The sequence below is a fragment of the Palaemon carinicauda genome, chromosome 10 (assembly GCF_036898095.1).
Source record: "Palaemon carinicauda isolate YSFRI2023 chromosome 10, ASM3689809v2, whole genome shotgun sequence".
Taxonomy (NCBI): domain Eukaryota; kingdom Metazoa; phylum Arthropoda; class Malacostraca; order Decapoda; family Palaemonidae; genus Palaemon; species Palaemon carinicauda.
In genome coordinates, this window is record NC_090734.1 from 66,113,362 (window position 1) to 66,135,861 (window position 22,500).

A 22,500-nucleotide genomic window follows, 5' to 3' on the forward strand; every position below is an offset into this window, starting at 1 on the left:
CCTTGGACTTTCCTGTCAATATCAAGAATGACCCTTCACTTTTTTCAAATATTATGGATGAGTTTGGTGTCAAAACACCAAATCTTATTTTCTTTGGTTCTTTCTTCTTTCCTAGAGCAGCCTCTGGATCTGCAGCTGTGGTGCGATCAAAGTTATTCTAATTAAAAAAAAAAACTTAGTGATGTATTAGAAAAGATTGATAAATGACTTGGTGTGAATGTCAGAGAACAGAGGCTTTAGAATCTGTCAACCACACTAGGTGGAAAATATCACAAGATAATTTACTGTGGATGCTCAAAGAACAGACTAATTACAATGGCACACAAATATTTCATGTGGAAACGGTTATCACAAAAAAACAAAAATTTTATTATTATTTTGGATTTGAAAAGTTTACAAAATAAAAACAATTATCAACATATGGTAAATATAGCACTTCATTTATTACTTTGTCATTACTTTGTAAAAAGCATGCACTACCAACTGATCATCTTGCAAGTTGAGTGCTACTGACTACCATGGTGTAAAGAACTTGGATTGTCTCCACCTATTCATACTGCAATAACAGATTCTTTGCAAAACTTTTGCTAAAATTATGATATTTAGTTGTCTCAAGCCTCCAAGAACTTTCTTCTCTAAACAAAACAAATGTACTCATATTGGTGGTGTTTTTATTCTAACAAAGTCTTAAAGAATAAGAAACCATCACTTTTACTCATTCTGTTTAGAAGTCATTCAATAAAAAAAACTTCATAGGAAACACATCAACTGATTAGTTACTTTGGGGTGGGGCTAGCATTCTGGTACACAAATTCTGATATGTAACAAAAACCCGAAACAGTAATACCTCTCTTTACGTTGGTTCCAGCTTTACATCACTTTAATATACTGCAAGTATCTGGTTTTGATAAGATGATGGAGGGTTGCAAGTAATTTTTTTTTGTTCAGTAAATGCATGTGGACTACATAGGTCACTTTATAGGATGAAACTCTGACCCACATTGAACATTGACTTGGATAGGTTCTTTTGGAACCAATTAAAGACGTACGGCATGATATTACAATAATATAGTGGAGCCTATATTTGAACATTCAAGATAATATAGCCCAAACTAGACTGCTCTTTTTATTTTCCATTAAATGGGAGATTTATCAGCAAAATCTATCTTGTCTGAAAAAGATGCCTAGCAAAAATCACCAGAATAATGAAGTCAATAAGCAAAGTAGTCTTATAAGTTGAGGGGTTACTACTTGGTAAAGTGCCTAACCTTTATGTACTGTATTATGCATCATCCAATTAAAACACCAATACAGTACAGTATATACCGAATATAAAAAGCTAATTCTCAATAAAATTACCTTCAATTTCTTTGCATGTAAGAGAGAGAGTTTTCTTATCCATGAACTTAAAGACCAGGGGCTGCCCAACAGTAAATCCATGCCGTGCAAACTGTTCTTTGAAACTCATACTCATTTGGTCAGTATCATAGGGCTCATTTGTGGTGCTTTTTTTCTGCAAAAAGTCAGCTTCTACTACCAGTGTTCCAATCAACTGAGTCTGTGGGTCATGTACATATGGTTCCACCCTAATCTGAAAAGTATTCATTCTTGTAAAAAAAAAAAATACATATGTATTAAAAATATTTCATGGTAATAAAGAATTTTGTTATAGACATTATAAAATTACATATACTGGAAGTAAGCTCAAAATAACAAAGATTAAAAATAAGATATTCTACCTCTTGATCCAAGGAAAGCATAGCTTGCTTTCTTTGAATTGCGTTGAAACCCATGTGTCCTTGCTTGACACCTCGGTCCTGTCGAATCGTGTATATAAATGGCTTGCCATGATCTGCAGTAACTTGTACAAACCTTAAAAGAATTAGACCATGGTCAAAAGAGTTCAATAAATAGTTTTAAGAAAAGTATTATATAGATTATGGTAAACATAGTTTAATAAATATTTCTATGAAAAGTATTAGAGTCCTTGTAATGAAAACAGAGTCATAAAAGCATTAATCCAAGAGACTTTGTTAACTGTAATTCTACGTAATATATTTTCAAAATATGTTATAGATGTTCATAGGAAAGCACTTGACAGGAAATGAATAAAAATTTACTTCTCTGTACCCAAACTTGTTTTACTTACAAACCATTACTTATTACATAGACTATTAGGTGTTAAAACTGAAAATATAAGCACATAAATTCTTTAGAAAGACAACTATTGTGTTAAAAATGACAAGTTTGTAGATAATTTGCATTTTTCTTGAAGATAAAAACCTTTAGCTATTTATTTAGGGGTATTACTTTCAGCGAAGCTGAAATGACGAGCCATTAAAATTTAGCAAGGGTTAACTACCAATAGTTAGCGAGGGTAGGGGGCGAAAGCTTTCTTCAGCTCCCGCTCACACACCGTTGATTTAGCTCACTTTGCTTGGAGGTAGGACTTCAAGGGGGATAGCACTGGCGGGTAAGTTTGTATAAATAGTTAAAGGTTTGCATCTTTAGGAAAAATCACAAATTATCTATGAATTTGTCATTTGTTCCATAACTGGAATGCAAACCTACGCAATTTATTTAAGGGTAACTCACTCATTAGGAAGGGTGGACGTCCCTGCTAATATGGCTTTTTGACTTTACCCGGGGACTCCTACACAAGCTGTGCGTTGAGATATTTAGAAGTGTGACCGTCCAGGTAAAAGTTATTCAGTCCTTTATAGGAAAAACTGTTGTAACCAAGACTTTCCCAATACCACCTTGCCAGGGTATGGGGATGCAACAGTATTAGCTTAATACTAGGTACACAAGGGAGCATGGTTTACCTGCAGTGGTTTGAGGTCAGCTTATGCAGAGAACCCAGGATGCTGCTTTCCCCAAGAGAGGGGAGGATGAAGAAAAAATAAGAGCTAGTCAAACCTTTTCATTCACGCAGACTAAAACCGGGTAACAGTGCAGTCAACCTTCTGCTACTTGTCCAATAAGGAACTTGAGGTCTTATACCAGCTCTTGTGCACCCACCACAGGGCTGACAGAAAACGTATCGAGTCTCCTGTGGGTCACGTCTTGCAGGTAGTGGGCTGTGAAAGTGTTCTGAAGTTTCTACACCCCAGCCTGTAGAACCTGCGTAACTGAAAAACTCCTCTTGAATGCCAGGGACATAGCTATGCCCCCGACATCATGAGCTCTGGGGTGACGTGAAGGAGGAGGGTCTGGATTCAGTGCATGATCTATGACCTTGTGATTCCATGCTGAGATGGTGTTTTTGGTGACCCTCCTCTTGGTCCTCCCTCTACTGACAAAAAGTGCAGGCACACGGAGACGGGCTGAGGCTGTTCTCTTAAGGTACAGCCTCAAACTCCTCACTGGGCAGAGTAAGAGATGATCAGGGTCATCTGTTACAGAACGAAGACTTGAAATCCAGAAGGATTTTAATCTAGGATCCGCTACTCCCGGGTTCTGAGTCTTAGTAACAAACTCAGGGACAAAGCTGAACGTTACCTCTCCCCATCCCCTTGAATGGGCGATTTCATATGAGAGACCATGAAGTTCACTGACTTGCTTGGCCGAAGCCAAAGCTAGCCTGGTGTAATGGTTCATAGGGAGGTCTCTTTAGAGACCTAAGAACTCAAACCATGTTCCATAGGGTAGATCTCACTTCAGACCGATGACAGGTAAATTTATAACTCCGTATGAGCATGGAAAGTTCTAGCGATGAAGAAATGTCCATTCCATTCAGTCTAAAGGAGAGGCTTAAGGCTGAGCAATAGCATTTTACCGCCAAGACTGACAGGTGCATTTCTACACGCAAATACATGAGGAACTCTGTCTGCTACTGCTGGAATAGTGGCATCGAGAGGAGAGACTGTCGTGGAGAGAGGTCTCTCGGAGACTCCATCAGGAGTTGTAGAAGATCAGGAAACCCTTCTGCGTGATACCATAGCGGAGCTATGAGGGTCATTGAGAGGTTGTTCTGGCCTTGTTGAGTACCCTCCTCATCAGACAGAACGGGGGAAAGGCGTAAACATCGATGTCCCACCGTTGTCGGAATGCATCTTGCCAGAGAGCCTTGGGGTCTGGGACTGAAGAGCAGTATAATGGGAGCCTGAAGTTCAAGGCCGTTGCAAAGAGATCCACTGTCGGAGAACTGCACAAAATCGGGACTTGGTTGGCTACTAGATGATCCAAAGATCACTCGGTACTCACTATCTGAGATGCTCTGCTCAGGTTGTCGGCGAGCACATTCCTCTTTCCCGGAATGAAGCGTGCCGATAGTGGTATTGAGTGAATCTCGGCCCATCTCATTATCTCTACTGCTAGATGGGACAGGGGCTGCAAAAAAGTACCTCCTTGTTTGTTGATGTAAGCCACTACTGTAGTGTTATTGCTCATCAGCACCACTGAGTGGCCCGCCAGGAACTCTGGGAAATGTTGAAGGTCCAAAAAGACGGCCTTCATCTCTAAGAGATTTCTGTGGAGGTGCTCTTCTGACTCTGACCATAGGCCTGAGTTCGTGTGGTGCAGTACGTGGGCCCTCCACCCTTTTTTTGAAGTGTCTGAGACAGCATCAAATCTGGGGGGAGGATGAGAAGGTCCACTCTCTTATGTAGGTTCTCATCTGACACCCACCATTCGATGTCCTTCTGTTCCGCTGATCCCAAGGGAATCCGGATGACTGGGGAATCAAAAGCCTGATTCCTACGGGACTTGAGTTGTCACTGGAGGGATCTCATCCTAAGGCGACCGTTGGGAACTAGACGGGCCAGCGATGAAAGGTGATTGAGAAGGCGTAACCACATCTAGGCTGGAAGCTCTTCTCGTCTGAGAAAGAGTCTTGCGACCTTTCTCAGCCTTGATATTCTGTCATCTGATGGGAGGGCTTTGTGGAGATTGGTGTCTATTATCCTGCTTAGGTATACGAGTCTGAGTAGGACGCAGGGAGAACTTTTCAAGGTATACCATAATCCCCAGATCTTGGCAAAACTTCAGAAGATTGTCTCGATGTTGAAGAAGGGGTGACACCGAGTCTGCTAGGATTAGCCAGTCGTCCAGATAACGAAGGAGACGGATGCCAATCCTGTGTGCCCAAGATGACACTAGGGTAAACACTCTGGCGAAGACTTGAGGTGCTGTGGAAAGACCAAAGCACATTACCTTGATCTGGTATTTCCTATTAACTAGGCTGAATCTTAAGTACTTCCTTGAAGACGGATGGATTGGGATCTGGAAGTACGCATCCTTTAGGTCCAGTGTACACATGAAGTCCTCTGGTCTTAGCCCTAGTCTGACCGTGTCTGTTGTCTCCATGCTGAACACAATTTGTTTGACAAACTTGTTCAGAGCTGAGAAGTCGATGACTGGTCTCCAGTCTCCAGACGCCTTTTTCACAAGAAAGTCGACTGAAGAATCCTGGAAACCAATTGAGGACCTCCTGGAGAGCGGCCTTCTTCAACAGGGTCTGGACTTCTGCCCGGAGGGCTAGCCCCTTTACTGATCCCATCGCAAAGGAATCTGTTGACACTGGATTCCTGGTCAGGGGAGGGAGAGATGTAATGAACGGGACGTGATACCCTAAATGAATCAAGGAGATTGTCCAGGGTTTGGCCCTGAGTTGCTTCTACCTGTCCGAGGAACGTTGTAGGCATCCCCTACTGGTGGATAAGCAGGGGGAGTGCCTATCTTAGCGTTTGCAGCCTCGGCAACTCCCTCTAGGATATTTTCCTCCCCTGGAGGACTTTGTGCCTATCCTGTCCTTGGCAGGAATGGGCTTCTTAGACACCGTTGTCTTCACTACTATTTTGTTCGTCGTGGTCTTGGCTTGACGGGACTGCTGAGGAGCTGGTGGTTTATAGGGATTGGATGTCAAAGCCCTATGGAGGAAGGAGTCCTGGTGTGACTTCCTCCATCTCTCAGCATGTTCCACATCCTTAGGCTCAAATAGATGGGATCCCTCTAGAGAGGAATTTCTGAGCCTGGTGATCTCGGCATTTGGGACTTGCTGGTGGAATCTCTCAGACACCGCATCCCGACGTTTCAGAACGGTATTCGCCCATAAGTTTGAAACTTGATGGGTGAGAAACTCGATCGTGCGGGTGCCTGAGAGCAGTTAAGTCTCCATTGTTTTCCTGGTATATTCCTTAGAGAAATCCTCAGTTCGTACCAGGATTCCCAAGGTCCTTAACCTAACATCAAGCCACGAAGTAGCCTGCATGGCGTACTTTGTGACTTTCTCCTGACTAAGGATTTTGGTTGCCGAGAATGAGGCCTGTCGGATGGAGAATCTCTATAGAGACTCCCTTAGTGAGCTTTTCCAAAGAGTGATGGAGAGGAAGAGATGGATGAGGCTCGTCTAAGATCTCAAAATACCTCCTCCGCTGGAGACGAGGAGGTGGGAGAAGCTTAATGGTAAAGCCGGAACGTTGAGAGGAGGAGAGCGAAGAAAGCTGTAGGGCGATCTTAGCCCTGGCACTCTTCAGCCCTTGAGTCCAGGGCAAAGCTGTGCTGGTCTTTGAGGGCTTCTGGGTGCCAAAGACACAGTAAGACTGAGTCTTTGCCCTCTCGTGGGGGTATCTCTGGGTCGGTAAACCCATTGAGAACCCTCATGAGAGTAAGAACCTGCCAGAATGCATGTTCCGACTCTTCCTGCTCTCCTGACATTGCACTTGCAGCGAAGTCTCCTTCTTCCATCTCCGAGAGCTATTCTAGGGGTGGTTCGCGGACATCCCGTAAGTGACTGGCTGCATCTGTTGGCTTAGAAGTCCTTGAAGAGGACTTTGGAAGAATCTTGGAGTCCTTTGGTTCCTTCCGAGGAAGGAGGTAGGGGTCAAGCATCAAAGGCCGGATTGTCCTATCCCTTCTGACTTCCATTGGTGGAGAACTCTCCGTGCAATGGGACACTTCCTCCGAAGTTGGAAGAGAGGAGGCCTCTTTGTTGTGCGACTCCCTCGGCAGAGGTGAGGTAGGAGTGTCCGGTGGAAGATGCAAGAGGAGCAGTCCTCGATGGCCTAACAGGAGTCAGCTTTACCCCCGGGGTAAAGCTGATTAGCAGCCTGCAGAAGCTACGTCTTTGTGATACTAGCAATGTGGCTGGTCTTAGTAATAGGATCTCAAGTCATAGGAATTTGAGAGTACTGAGACTGCACAGAGAAGAAGGTGAAAGAAAGAAAGAAGCCAGTCATTATTATTATTATTATCATTATTACTTGCTAAGCTACAATCCTAGTTGGAAAAGCAGGATGCTATAAGCCCAGGGGCCCCAACAGGAAAAATAGCCCAGTGAGGAAAGGAAACTAGGAAAAATAATATATTTTGAGAACAATGACATTTAAATAAATATTTCCTATATAAACTATGAAAACTTTAACAAAAAAAGAGGAAGAGAAACGAGATAGAATAGTGTGCCCGAGTGTACTCTCAAGCAAGAGAACTCTAACCCAAGACAGTGGAAGACCATGGTACAGAGGCTATGGCACTACCCAAGACTAGAGAACAATGGTTGGATTTTTGAGTGTCCTCCTAGAAGAGCTGCTTACCATAGCTAAAGAGTCCCTTCTACCCTTACCAAGAGGAAAGTAGCCATTGGACTATTACAGTGCAGTAGTTAACCCCTTGGGTGAAGAAGAATTGTTTAGTAATCTCAGTGTTGTCAGGTGAATGAGGACAGAGAAGAATCTGTAAAGAATAGGCCAGACTATTCAGTGTATGTGTAGGCAAAGGGAAAGAGAACCGTAACTAGAGAGAAGGATCCAATGCAGTACTGTCTGGCCAGTCAAAGGACCACATAACTCTCTAGCGGTAGTATTTCAACAGGTGGCTGGTGCCCTGGCCATTCTACTCATTCACCCTGGACTAACCAGGGTAACCTTAGCCGTCAACCCTCTGTTACTTGTCTATTAGACCATTTGTTATGCAGCCACCACAGGACCAATAAAAAACGTATCCATGTTCCTGTGGGTTACATCTTGCAGGTAGTGGGCAGTGAAGGTGATCTGACACTTCCCCACATCCGCTTGAAATACCTGTGCCACAAAATAGTTCTCTTGCAAGCCAGGGACATTGCAATGCCCCTAACATCATGAGCTCTGGGTCGCTGTTGTGGAGGAGGGTCAGAATTAAATGCAAAATCAATGACTTTCCAAATCCAAGAAGAGATAGTATTTCTCGTGACCCTCCTCTTGACCTTCCCCGTGCTAACAAACATTGCCGACACGTGGGGGCGAACTGCTGCTGTTCTTTTAAGTAACTCCTCAGATTCCTCACTGGGCAAAGTACCAGTTGGTCTAGGTTTTTGGTTACAGAACGAACACTCTCGGTCCTGAAGGGTCCAAATTTAGGATCCCCTACCCTATGATTTTTAAGTCTTGGCAATAGATTCAGGGACAAAGCTGAGAATTACCTCTCCCCATATCCTTGAATGAGAGATGTCATCTGATAGACCATGCAATTCACTGACTTTTTAGGCTGAAGCCAAAGCGAGTAGGAACACCATCTTCAGAGCAAGGTGGCAATCTGTTGCCTGGCGAAGTGGCTCGTAGGGAGTTATCTTCAGTGGCTGAAAGACTTGTACCACATTCCAAGAAGGAGGTCTAACCTCCGACTGGGAAAAAGTAATTTCATAACTTCATATGAAGAGAAAAAGCTCCGAGGAGGAAATATCTACTTCATTCAGATTAAAGGCGAGAATCAAGGCTGAACAGTAGCCTTTGACTGTTGAAACCGAGTGCAGCATTTCTTCCCAAAGGTATACAAGGCACTCTGCCATTGTTGGAACAGAGGCATTGAGGAAAGTGATACCCCTTTCACGACACCAACTACAGAGAACAGACTACTTAGCCTGGTAGACTGAAGCTGAAAAGCATCTCAGGAGTCCAGGCCTCCTTTCTCCAATTCATTGCAAAAGGCCTCTCTACATGAAGAGATACTAGACAGTCTCCAGGCATGAAGTCAAAGCGAAGCTACGACTTTGTGGAAGCTGAAGGTATGTGGATATTATGAGCAGATTGCGTTGTGGAGGAAGTTCCCTTGGATGCTCTGTCTGGAGCTGCAGAAGGTTCGGGAACCAATCTGCGTGATGCCATAGTGGAGCTATCAGAGTCATTGATATGTTCTCGTTTATTCTGACCTTTCTCATCAGACAGAATGGGGGATAAGCCTAACATCTATATTGTCCCGCCTTTGTTGGAATGTATCCAGTCATAGAGCCTGGAAGTCCGGTTCTGGGGAGCAGTAAAGCGAGAACCTGAATTTCAGGGCCGTCATGAACAGGTCGACAGTCGGGGAGCCCCACAAAGTCAGGACTTGGTTGGCTACTAGATGATTAAAAAATCTCTCAGAGCCCACTATTTGAGTAGCTCTGCTCAGACTGTCTACAAACGCATTCCTTTTGCCTGGAATGAAGCAAGCAGATGGGGCCAACGAGTTATCTTCTGCCCATCTGAGTATCTCTACTGCTAGGTGGTTCTCTTAAGCCGGCCATACACGCAGAGGACTGACCGTACAGATTATCCTTAAGGATTGGAGTGATGCTCCAATCCTGTGAGAAATGCCACACACACTACGGACTAGCCTGCTTAGTTCAGGAGGATTAGGCACCCAGGATAGGCCCACAGGGTTATGTTTTTGGTACTTAACTAAATTTGGTACGTTACCGGGTATCAAGTACAATTGGTAGCCTACATCTAATTTTGAAAATGACAAATTTTGGTACTTTTTACTTTCTTTATTCTTTATATAATATATATCTATGAAATCTGTTTTGAAATAGTCATATGAAGGCATTCTCTGTCGACTTTTACGTGGTGGTAATTGTCCGCTACAGAGTTAATGTACATATTTCTCTTTAAGTCATTATAGGATTACCTTTTCCATTTATCCCCATTAATCCGAGAGTCCAAGTGTCTCCTGGGAGGAATATACTAAATGGATTCTTAGACCTTTCTGAAGATTATCTCATGCTGAAGCACAACTGCACTTTTAGTTAGGCGTACTTGTTTTCGCGTTAATTTATAAAAATTTGAAAACGATTGCGTTTATGTAAGCAGAGAGAAAATGTGAGAGAGATATACATAAGTTAATAGAATTATCAGTAGCTACTTAATTTATCCTTTATCCACATTTTACACCATATTTTCCTATGAATAGAATTCATAAAACTTAATCAAAATATTAATTTTTTTTTCCTTTTGTTTCAATTTCTGTTTATTATCAGAATACAAGATACTATTACACAAATAAGGCCGAATACTGTGTGGTTTTCAAGATGAAATATACTATAAAAAAGAAGAGGAAATTTAAGGAAACCATAACTTGGTGAATGAAAAAGTGAGGGGAGAACCTAAAATAAAGAGCAATGAAATACATAATATTACAAACTTGTGAAATGCAATCAGTTTATCTTTATATAAAAAGTGCTCCGATCAAGAGATGAAGTATGGAATACTGTACGTGTCAAAATAGGTGAGTCAACCCCGTCAGCATGTTAGACCGTGCCCATACATGCACGAGACTAGTGGGCCATACTGCCAATCGCGACGGGATCAGCCTGTACGGTCAAACATGCTGACTGGATGAGAGGACAAGCTAGTCATGCCAGGTTTGTCCTGTTTACCACCCTTACATGTTAAGGATTGGCACAAACGCGCCAATCCTCTGCGTGTATGGCCTGCTTGGAAATTTATGCGCTGGTACCTTTTGATTAGGACGAAAGGACGAAGATGGTTTGGTAAGGCATATGGGACCCCATTTTCATCTTTCAATGCATTCGAAAAGAGCATCAGTTCCGGGGGGGGGGGGGGGGGGGGGGGGGGGGGATTGAACTCTTTGCGGAGGTTCTCGTCTGCCACCCACCATCTGAGGTCCATTAGTTCCTCTGATTTTAGTTGAACCAGGGTGTCCAAGGAATCGCTTGATTGATTCCACTTGGACTTGAGGTGTCATTTGAGCCATGAGGAAAGATTTTCCCCCTTCAATCATCGGAAAATGGGAAGGGCACTGGACTACCTGGTCAACCAATTACCCCCAGGTTGGTCAACAATACCCCAGGATTGTGACTGTTGTCCCCCCCCCCCCAGGGGCTAGCTCAAGTTCCATTGAGTGGAACTAGAGACCTTGCCTTTCAAGGGAAAGTGAATTCTCCTCGAATCCCCCCCCCCCAAGGGGTCAAGAGATTGCGTAGCAAGAAACATCTCAAGTTGATGTCAAGACGTGCAACCAATTGCACGCCTATGCTATGAAGGGGGGGAGGATCCTGTCATCCAACTCCCACCAATCTAGTGGGGGGTTGGCCAAGTAGGTATGACACAGATTGGTAAACTATGGTAGCCAGTACTGCTTATGTAATTACAGCAAATCTCCTTAGCAATCGTTTTTGGACGAAAGACTGGTCGGTAACTACCAAACACATCCAACTACTTCCAAAAGGTAAGATTGAGACATATCTTCCATCTATTGTTGGACAGAATATATGTGCGTAAGTCCATCTGCGGACCAGTAACAGACCGTGGAGCCAGACGAACATACAGGCGTAGCCCGAATTATAGGTGTCCCAAACTCAGTTGGAGAACGTTGAAAACGTTTGTAACCGAGATCTTCTCCTTCCTACGAAAGACGAAAAAAGTTTGTATTTCTTCGTCTCTAATCAGTAAAAAATGGCATAAGTATTGAATGGCTCCTTCTAGGAAACTGTTTCAAACATGAGAAGTTTTCAGTCCAAGTATTTTTTTAAAAACTTAGACCTCTGATCGTAAAGATAGGAAGGAACTGCCTATGACGGCAGAACGCATATGCAGTATGTCCAGTTACGGGAAGGTAGAAGAGTAATGTATAACCTGGATTCCCGTAAGGGATATAGCCATCAACACTTATAATCTATTGGAATAGAGTTCATTTTGTAAGATGGTCTATAGCCCTTGTTGGCAGAAAGATTGCTTGCACGCATATTTGCATGCCCGTCTGCTGTCGTGAATGCATATTCTTTGCCTCCAGGTAAATGTTTGAAAAAGAATCTGGGCCAGCTTACGACCTTGCAACATTATTGCCCAATGAATTTTGATGGTCAACTAGCTGAAGTATTTCTAAGATGTGCAAGCATACGCCCACAAAATAAAACATAAAACTATTGTAACGATCATACCTGCGTTGGTTTGCATACCTGCCTTGGAGGCGGGGCTTGCCAACGTTCATATACTAACAAAGTTTGTTACTATGGTTCGTAAACGTAAGCTAAACCTATTCCCCTGGGACTAAAGGCTTGAGATAATAACCCTGTAATGCCTCACAAGCATATTCTGCGAAAGCTCCAAAGAGCTCTCTATTTCATCAGGAAATAAAGCCTGAGAAAAATGAACCCCGAAGAATTATCTTTCACAAAGCTTGCTGTTTAATGATAATTTGTTGTGTCCGAGGGCAAAATGAATGCATGCGGCTGACTTAAACAATTGGTAGAAACAGTGTTTGTGGCAATAACCCTAAAGATTTTTCTTGGCGAGAGCGCATGTGCCCCAGAAGGAGTTCTTTTGGGCTTTTATGGAGTTTTAACAAATGCCTGTAGTAGTTATGTAAAACTTCCCAGGGATAAGTTTCTCATAAAGAGGTATAGTATCGTATGTAAGGGTTTGTTAGCCCAGGAGGCAAAGAACCCATTCACTAGGCAGGTTTGTATGGGGTTGCCAGTGAACGCTTTCTTGCTAGCGAGAAATACTACCTTCTAATGCAGGCAAAGACCCGGCAGAAGGATTCAACTGCAGAGAATTTAAAAATTCTTGTTGCTCTGCTTCCGTCCTGGCGGTAGTAAGATTGACGCCGATCTCAAAGAGGGTGAGCGTTTCTCAGTGACGAGAGACGATCACGAGCCGCCTACTACCCCAACCACTAGTTAGCGGGAGGGGTGGGGGGAAGGTGATGGTGGTTCATCCGAAGAGGAGAGGCGCACAGCTGGCAAGACCAGCTTAGCTGACGAATAACGACCAGCTGGGAGTGTAGAGTGACGTTGTCACGCGATGCTGATACGTCACAAGGTACTGGTACGTCATGCGGCGCTGGTACATAGCGGGATACTGCCGCTGTTAGCTGAGGCGGAGCAACTAGCTGGGGCTGTAGCTGTCCGTACGTCGTGCGACACTGTCCATATGTCATGCGACGCTATCTGTGCGTCGCGTGACACCGCAAATTAGAGATCAATCGTCCCGCTATGAGATCCTGAGGGATCAACACAGCAACAGCTCGAAGGCTCAGCGAGACTAGAGCCGAGGCTCAAGGTAACGAGGATCAAAAAGTTCAACATGACAAGTGCCTGAAGCCCCGAATTCACGAGAGCCAGAAGGATTAACGCGATGAGAGCCTCAAGCCCAGAAATCACGAGAGCCCCAGGGTTCAGCATGACGAGGGTTCGAAGGCCCAAAGTCACAAGGGCCTGAGCCGGAAGGCTACGTGAGACAAGAGCCTGAAAGCACCCAGTCGCGAGAACCGAGAGGTTAGGACGAGAACCCAGAGGATCTGGCTTACGAAAGCCCACAGGCAAAACGTAACGTAAGCCAAGAGGCCCAGGGTCCTGAGAGCCCAAGGGCGCAGGGTTACGAGAACACAAAGGTCCAGCGTAACAAGGGTCATGAGAGCCCGAAGGCTCAACGCGACGAGCACCACAAGAGCCCAGAGGCTCAGCGTAACGGAAGTCCGAAGGCTCGGGGTCATGAGGACCCGAAGACTCAGCATAATGGTCAAAAGAACTCGAAAAAACCATGAGATGAGAACCCAAAGGTTCAAACAGGCATCTCTTTACCGTAGAGGGAGGAGAATACCCAGGGTGACGAGGAGTCAGAAAAGTCTACCTGACGGACCCCGAAGGGGAACGTCTAGCAGGTTCCTCGAGAGGAGCTGATCACAAGCTTTCTCTCGCGAACGCGAGGAATGTTTTCCTGAAGGAGGAAATTGCCTATGACTATACTTCCCCCCAGCCTTAGGGGGGAGAAGCGTAGGCGTATGTCACATGTTGATCACGGGTCAATCTCTCTTGCGGACGAGAAATGTCCTCCCGAAGGAGGACATTACCTCAGAATTTGCTTTGCCCCAGTCTTAGTGGGAGAAGCGTCATCCTCGACGTAAGGCACAAGCTGGTCACAAAAAGATCTCTCACAGACAAGAAAAATGTCCTCCCGAAGGAGGAACTTGCCTTGGACTTTGCTTTCCCTCTGACCCAGGGGGAGAAGCGCATCCTTCGGCAACGAGATAGCAGCTTCTGATCTTCATCGAGCTGTCAGCAATTCTCTCAGTAAATCGTAAGGTTGTCAAACAGCTAATGAAACGAAACTCTCCCTCGGAAGGGAGAGCAGCCCAACACCCGGGAAGGTTATCTTCACTGGAAGGGAAAGTTGTCTGAACCCTGGAGACAGACCTTCTTGCAGCGCTCTCTGCCTCCTGTCAACAGGCCTTGCTCAAGTTAAAGGTCGGTATCGAACGCTACCTAAGAAACGTAGCCGAGGCTGGTTTCTGGGTTCACCCCTTAGGGATCCTCCAACTGAAACACCCGAAGGAACCCATTATGCCACTGCCCTCATTCCTACGCTTGGGCATGAGGAACGAAGGAGAGCCAAAGAGTGAAACAGTGACTGTACAGTACCACTATTGGCAGGGACCTCGTCACGTAAGGAAAAGGTCGTAACTAGCGAGCTGATCAGAAACTGCAACAGCTTCAGAGCAGGACAGTGACTGGGCAGGTACGGAAAATCCCACAGAAACGAACGAATCTGCTCTTCTACGTCTGCTGACTTAGCCGAACAAAGAAGAAAGGCATCGCTATCTGAGGAAATATAAAAAATATGAAAGAAACTCTCGGGGAACACCTAAACCACAGACGGGAAGGGTGACCCCCAAGAGAAAATAAACATAATAAGGACTGCGCACTCCCTTTGCCGGCCGTCATCGTCGTGAGAAGGAGATCGGTGGCGTAAGAATTGTAAAAATAGAATTCATCATCATCATCTTCTCCTATGCCTTTTGATACAAAGGCCTCAGTTAGATTTTGCCAGTCATCTTGAGGTTTTATTTCAATACTTCTCCATTCATCATCTACTTCACGCTTCAGAGTCCTCAGGCATGTAGGCATGAGTCTTCCAACACTTCCTTCTGGTGCCTTGTGGAGCCCAGCCGAATATTTGGTGAACTAATTTCTCTTGGGGAGTGCAAAGAACATGTCAAAAGCATCTCCATCTACCCCTCATCATAATTGCATCCACATATGGTACTCAAGTAACCTCTCTTATACTGTAGTTTCATTTTTATTCCTGTCCTGGCATTCAACTCCCAATATCCTTCTGAGGGCTATGTTCTCAAATTAAATCTATTGGAGACCGTTTCTTTGTCATACTATGACTCATGTTCATAGAGTAACACTGATCTCACTGAACGGATATATAGTCTAATTTTTATGTGTAATTTCAAGCGATTTAATTTCCAGATTTTACTCAACCTAGCCATTGTCTGATTTGCTTTTTTTTTTAATCTTTCACTAACCTCTAGTTCCAAACACCCTGTATCAGAGATTATAGTTCCTAAATACTTGAATGATTTTACCTCTTAATCCTTCCTCTTACCAATGATATTTCATCTTCCATTGTATACTCTGTTCTCATCACATGTCTTTCTTCTATTTATCTTCAGCCCAACCTCATGTGATATTTCATGCATTCTGGTAAGCAAGTATTGCAATTCCTGTGGTGTTCTGCAAATAAGGACAGTATCATCAGCATACTCTAGGTCTACTAAATTCCTATCACCAATACACTCCATTCCTTCTCCACCATCTCTGACTGTTCTACGCATTATAATATCCATGAGGAGGATAAACAATATAGGTGACAACACATTCCCTTGGAGTACTCTCAGCTGTTCACTGGAAATTCATTTGATAAGACTGCATTAACATTAACTTTGCACTTATTCTGCGCATGAACAGACAATCAAATTTACATATTTAAAAGGAATTCCATAATAACGCAAGACTCTCCACAAAATTGGATGGTGCACTCTATCAAAGGCTTTTTCATAGTCAACAAATGCCATCAAAATGGGATTTCTATATTCTACACATTGCTATACATGTCTCAAAATGAAAATTTAGTCAGTGTAACTTCTACCTTTTCTAAATCCTGCTCGTCCATCTCAGCTTTTCATCAATCTTTCTCTCCCGTCTCTTTAGAATAAGCATACTATATATTTTCATAACAACTGGCGTAAGTGTTATGCCACTGTAATTATTGCAATCAGTCAGGTCTCTTTTTTTTTTGCTATTTTTACCAACACTCACAACTCCCATTCATCCGGTTTTGCCTCTTCATGCTAAATTCTATAAAATAATCTTGTACGTAGTCTGGGAGTCACTTCATTTTCGGCAAGTATTATCTCAGCAGTTATTCGATTGTATCCCGGGAGCTTTATTTTTTAGGACAAACCCATTGAATTAATTCATGGGTACATCAAGGTCTCCATCAGCTTCAGGTATATCAATCAAATTATTCCCTTCATATCTCCTATTCATAAACTAAAGTGTTCCATCCAACATTGTCTTTCTTCATCTTCTATTGCTATAAAAGAACCATCTCTCTTTTTGATGGGTATATGCTTCTTCTTCTTTGCCCCAGTTGAGATTTCAATAATAATTCTATGAGCAATTCTTACACCATAGCCACTTCCTGAATTCATAGCTTTGTTAGCCTCATTTGCTTTACTAAATATTCTCTCCATTCATTCCTGGATTTTCTTTTGACCTCAATGTCAATACTGGAATACTTAGCATGCTCTACCTTGTAATTTTCATTACTTGATCAAAAACTTTCAACAATCAATTTCTGTCTTTGTCTCCTTTTTATACTATCCCAAGTATCATTGATATCCATGGCTTTCTCCTTGTAACTGCGTGTCCCAAGACTTCACTACCAACTGACTGATATATGTTCTTAATATCACACCATTCTTCATTAATTGTCTATCCTATGTCTCTTAAAGTCTCTAAGACTGCAAATCGATTCCTACATTCAGTTGCAAATGTTTCTCTGTGCTCTTCTTCTGAAAGCTTATTTGTATAAAAAACCTACGTATTCTATCCATCTTTCTGTTGGGTGTTTGTAGTTTTAATTTCAGTGTGGCAATGAGGAGCAGTAATCACTACTAATATCGGCAACTCTATAGCTTCTTACATTTCTCCATGCGCCTCGCTAAAACCTTGCTACGCAACGTCCACAGCCTACGCAACCTGTGTGTCGAGATATTTAGAAGTGTGAGTGTCCAGGTGAAGTTATTAGAGTCCTCCTTCTCACTTTATTAATGGCAATGTGATCTACGTTATTTTTGTAAATGCCACATGGTGAAGTCCAAGTATACTTGTGGATGTTCTTGTTAAGAAAACAGTATCGCCAATGACAAGATTGTTTGCTGAACAGAAACTCATTAAATGTGCTCCATTTTTATTTGCAACTTTGCCAGGACCCTTGACACTCATCACATTCTCTATCCCTTGATTATTTCTTCCACCTTTAGCATTGAAGTCGCCAATCACGATTTTCATATATCTCTCAGGGATCTCATCTATTACCCTCTGTAGTTCTTTATAGTATTCATCTTTCCTTTCTTCAGGGGAATCATTTGTTGGGGCCTAGCAAATTTTAATACTCATATTGCACTGCTTTGATTTGAACTTTCCTAGTAACAATCTACTATTTACAGCTCTCCACTTGGTTAATGCCTTTTCTGCTATTGGTATCATCATCATTCCTAACTCTTTTCTTCCAACTCCATCTGATCTTCCTTAGTAGATATATATATATTGCTTATGTCTAAAGTTTCCTTATCAATCGACTAACCCATGTTTCACTTAGGGCCAAGATATTCAAACTATATTTCATAAATTCCCTCTCCACTTGCTGTAACTTCCTGATCTTATTCATGGTTCTAACATTCCAATTACCTATTTTCAATTTTTCTTTAGTATTTAGAAATTGGGAGATTCTTAGCACCCCGCTTCGCCCAGGACTGGGGGTCATTCTGTCATCTTCTCTTTCCATGACTAACTAAATCCATAGAGGATTCATTGGCTAGATACATCAAAGGGCAGACAGTTCCTTGTGATGCACAGTGCCTATCTAACTAAGGCAAGTGAGCCCTGCCGATCCATACTGATTCTAGTAAGATCAACCGCTAGGCATCAGGAGCAAAAGTCTTAAACCTAATCCATCACCCTGCTGCCAGTGACTTCATCGAGATTTAGAGGGGCATTTCCCCCACACCCGAAGCTCTCATCACTCAGGGTTGCTCATCCGCTTATACGAGTATAATTGTTGACAAAAATGGAATGCTAACGTATACTACCTAAAATTATAAATCATTAATCAGCTGACAAACAAGACTACTCAGGAGAAAACTCAACCTCGGTGGGAAGGGGGGATCCACGACAGGGAGCGGACAAGGTAAAGACTATGCACTCCCTCCGCCAACTTAGTAAGGCCGTTGGCCCATCGCCGCAAGGAGTGCAGTGTCAAGCTGGAAAAGTTAAATTAAAGACAGTTATTATTTCAACAAGACAAATTCGTAAATCATTTTTATTTTTCCTAACGATACAAACCTTAGCTATTAGGGGTATTACTTTGGGCGAAGTTGAAATGACGAGCCATTAAAATTCAGCGAGGGCTAACTAGTTAGCGAAAGTAGGCGGGGTAGATTGCTACAGCTCCCACTCACACATTGGTGATTTAGCTCACTTTGCTTGGAGATAGGACTTCAAGGGGATAGGTAAGTTTGTATAAATAGCTAAAGCTTTTTATCGTTAGGAAAAATAAATTTTTATAAATTTGTCATTTGTTCCGTAACTTGAATACAATCCTACACTATTTATTTTGGGGTGACTCACCCATTAGGAAGGGTGGACATCCCTGCCAATCTGATTTTTGGCTTTACCCGAGGGCTCCTTATCTGAGTATGTTAGTACTCAAAATAAGAAGTCCATGCGCCTCGCTAAAACCTTGCTACGCAACGTCCGCAGCCTACGCAACCTGTGTGTTGAGATATTTAGAAGTGTGAGTGTCCAGGTGAAGTTATTAGTCTTTTCGTAAGAAAAACTGTAGTAACCAAGACTTTTCCAATACCACCTCGCCAGGGTATGGGGACGCAACAGAATTATCTTAATACTAGGTACACAAGGGACCATGGTTTACCTGCATTGGTTTGAAGTCAGCTTATGCAGAGAACCCAGAATGCTGCTTTCCCCAAGAGAGGGGAGGATGAAGAAAAGAATAAGAGCCAGTCAAACCTTTACATACACACAAACTTAAACCGGGTAACAGTGCCCTCTAACTTCTCCTCCTTGTCCAATAAGGAGCTTTAGGTATACAACCAGCAGTTGTGCAGCCACCACAGGACCGATAGAGATTGTATTGAGTTCCTGTGGGTCACGTCTTGGAGAAAAGTTGTGAAAGTCACCTGGAACATTTACACCCTTGCGTGTAGAACCTGCATCACAGAGTAATCTGCTTAGAAGGGCCAGGGGCACAGCTAAGCCCCTAACAACATGGGTCAATGTGTTGGATGAAGATCTGGATTCAGAGAGTAATTGATGACTCTGTGAATCCAACAAACATGATGTTTTGGTGATCCTCCTCTTGTCTTTCCCAGTGTTGACGACGAGAGAAGGCCCCCAGGTGGGCTGTTACCGTTATCTTGAGGTAGAGCCTCAAACCTCACCCTGGGTACAGTAACAGATGATCTGGATCATCAGTTCCTGAGTGGAGACTTGTTGTCTAGGATCCGTCACCTCAGGAGACTGTCTGCCATCGAACTCAGGGGCGAAACTGAATGTTGCCTTTCAACTTTCCCATGAATGAGCGATGTTGAAAGAGAGACCATGGAGTTCCTTGACTCGTTTGGCCGCTGTCCAAGTATGTAGGAACACTGTCTTCTAAACCAGGTGAAAATTTGTTGCCTGGTGAAGTGGAACATAGGGAGGTCTCCTTAGGATGTCCCTTCCTTTCAGTTTGAAGGCGTGGTTCAGGGTAGAGTAATCATCTTTACCTACTGGAATAGAGATATCACCCTTTCCCATGACAATAAACCACAAGAGATATCACCCTTTCCCATGACAATAAACCACAGAAGACATTATACTTTGCCTGGTAGACTGATGCTGAGGAATTCCTCAGATATCCAGACAATCTCTTCGCAACATATTGCGAAAAAGCCTCTCTGAGAGAAGAGTTGCTAGGTAGTCTTCAGGCGTACAATCATAGCGAACCTTTAGCTTGTGGTAGGTGTCGAAGTGTGGTTGTCTGAGACATGGAGAGGGTTCTCTTGGAGGCGCTATTAGGAGCTGCAGAAGGTTTGGAAACTGTTCTGCATAATGCCATCCGGAGCTATGAGAGCCCTTGAGAGGCTGATCGATGTTCTAGCCTTATTGAGTATCTTTCTCTTCAGACAAACATAGGGACAAGACATTTACATCATTGTTATACCCACCGTTGTTGGCATGCCTCTTGCCAGAGAGCCTTGGGTTCTAGGATTGGGGAGCAGAGGAAGCCTGAGGTTCAGGGGCGTTGCGAACATGATAGGTGTCCAAGGAGAAATAGTCACAATGGGCTGGGAGTTCTTCTGGTCTTGAGAAAGGGTCTTGTGACCTTTCTAAGCCTCGTTATCCAGTCTTTGATAAGGTTTTGTGGATATTGGTGTCTAGAATCATTCCCAGACATACCAGTCTTCTGAGAGGAAGTAGGGAAGACTTCCAAAGTTTTACCATGATCACCAAATTTTGGTAAAAAGACTTCAAAAGTTCCTGTGCTAACGCAAGGTTGCCACCGAGTCTGCTAGGGTCAGTCAGTCATCCAGAAAACGGGGGAGATGGAAGCCGATCCTGTGAGCCCAGGATGGGTGCTGTGGAAAGACCGAAGCACAGTGCCCTGAACTAATGTTTCTTGTTTGTCTAGACTGAATCTCCAATACTGTACTTCCTAGAAGATGGATGGTTTGGGCCTGGAAGTATGCGTCCTTTAGGTTCAGCGTGAAGATGAAGAGCTGTGGTCTTACCACTTGTGTGAACTTCAACATGGTGTGGACATCGCCCCAAAGGGACAGCTCTTTGCAGATCCTTTCGCATGGGAGATTGTTGAAGCGAACGGTGAACGGTGAGTAGCGAGAAGTGAGTTGTTTGCCTTCCAATTTAGGGAACCATGGGCAGAGGTTGACTAGTAAGTCTAAATGACGAGCTGCAGGTGAACGGCGAACTGCCGATGATCAGTGAATCAAAGAACTGTGAGCTGAAAATGGTAACTGACAGGCAGATGAAAGCTGTCTGGTGTGTCAGCCAAGTAAGGTTGGCAATTGGCTTGGAAAGCCCTGAGAGACAGCAGAATGGTGCAGTAATGGGAGTAACAACTAGGGCACAAAAGAGGAATGAAGAATGAAACTAAAATATTGAAGACCCCCCTCAAAATAAGAGAACGGGATATGAATTCACAGGAGGAGCAATCAGAAAATGGGGTCCATATGAGAGAGAGAGAGAGAGAGAGAGAGAGATGCAGGTGTGATTAACTTGGGAGGTTGGGATAGAAAAAAGAGGAATGGATGGAAAGAGTGCGAACAGTGATTAAAGGGGAATCAGAGAGTTATCCATCATTTCTGAATGTACCTCGTGAGAACTTTTCTTAAACAGAATGATATCTTATATTGTGCTTACAAGAAGAGGGGAGGGGAATTTTGTGCATGGGTAGTTCATCCTCCCTCTTTAATTAATCCAGCCATCCACATTGTACATGCAAGTCCGTATGCAGGGCATTTAGGGATTGATAGAACATTAAGGTAAGCACGTGAATCCTTCTTTTGGTTAGGAATGAAAAAATCTACAGAAAATTATATAAAATGTTGTCATGCTTGTAACTGTGTCAAAAACATAAAAAACACTGTACCAGAAGCCAGAAAGTGGCCTGTGATTCATATTAAATATTATAGAGTGCATATGGATGTGGTAGGACCATTTCCTACTGGTTCAACACAACATAAGTATATTTGTGTATTTGTGGATGCATTTACTCGGTACACTCATACTTACGCAATGTTGGATAAATCAGCAAATTCATTAGCCCAGGTGCTGTGCTCTTTCATTACTAGGTTTGGTTGCCCGAAATTCTTTATAAGTGATAATGGTCTCAAGTTTATAAATAAGGTCGTGAAATCGGTCACAGACTTGATGAAAATTTAACTTTTCAGTGACCGCTTATAGGCCTTCAGCTAATGGCTTAGTGGAATCGCATAATAGGGAAGTAGTGCGAAGTTTACGTTATTTAGTGGCTGATGACCCCCTTCATTGGCACACCATGCTTCCTACAGCTGAGCTAGCTTTGAACATTGCATATAATGCTTCGCTCAGGGACACACCTTTTTAATGTATGGACAGGATCCTGTGTTACCATATATGGTCCTGATTAATTTGCAACAGTTGCCAAATTATTCAAATGAGCAATGAACACCACTGAA

The 22,500-nt window shown here is 43.3% G+C and overlaps 1 protein-coding gene across 2 annotated transcripts in view; it reads right to left on the reverse strand.

Annotated features, from left to right (window-relative positions):
* The window catches only part of LOC137648623 (vesicle-fusing ATPase 1-like), a 451,093-nt gene that overhangs the window by 95,401 nt on the left and 333,192 nt on the right, over positions 1-22,500 (reverse strand). Inside the window, exons 1-3 of one of the 2 annotated variants that reach the window (XM_068381563.1) lie at positions 1,740-1,870; positions 1,360-1,591; positions 2-135 (exon numbers count right to left, since the gene is read on the reverse strand). The exons of the other annotated variant lie outside the window; for it this stretch is intronic. Coding sequence (XP_068237664.1) covers positions 2-135; positions 1,360-1,591; positions 1,740-1,793 — 420 coding nt within the window. The 5' untranslated portion in view covers positions 1,794-1,870. Of the gene's footprint in view, position 1; positions 136-1,359; positions 1,592-1,739; positions 1,871-22,500 lie in introns of those variants that run through there. 2 annotated transcript variants of the gene reach the window in all.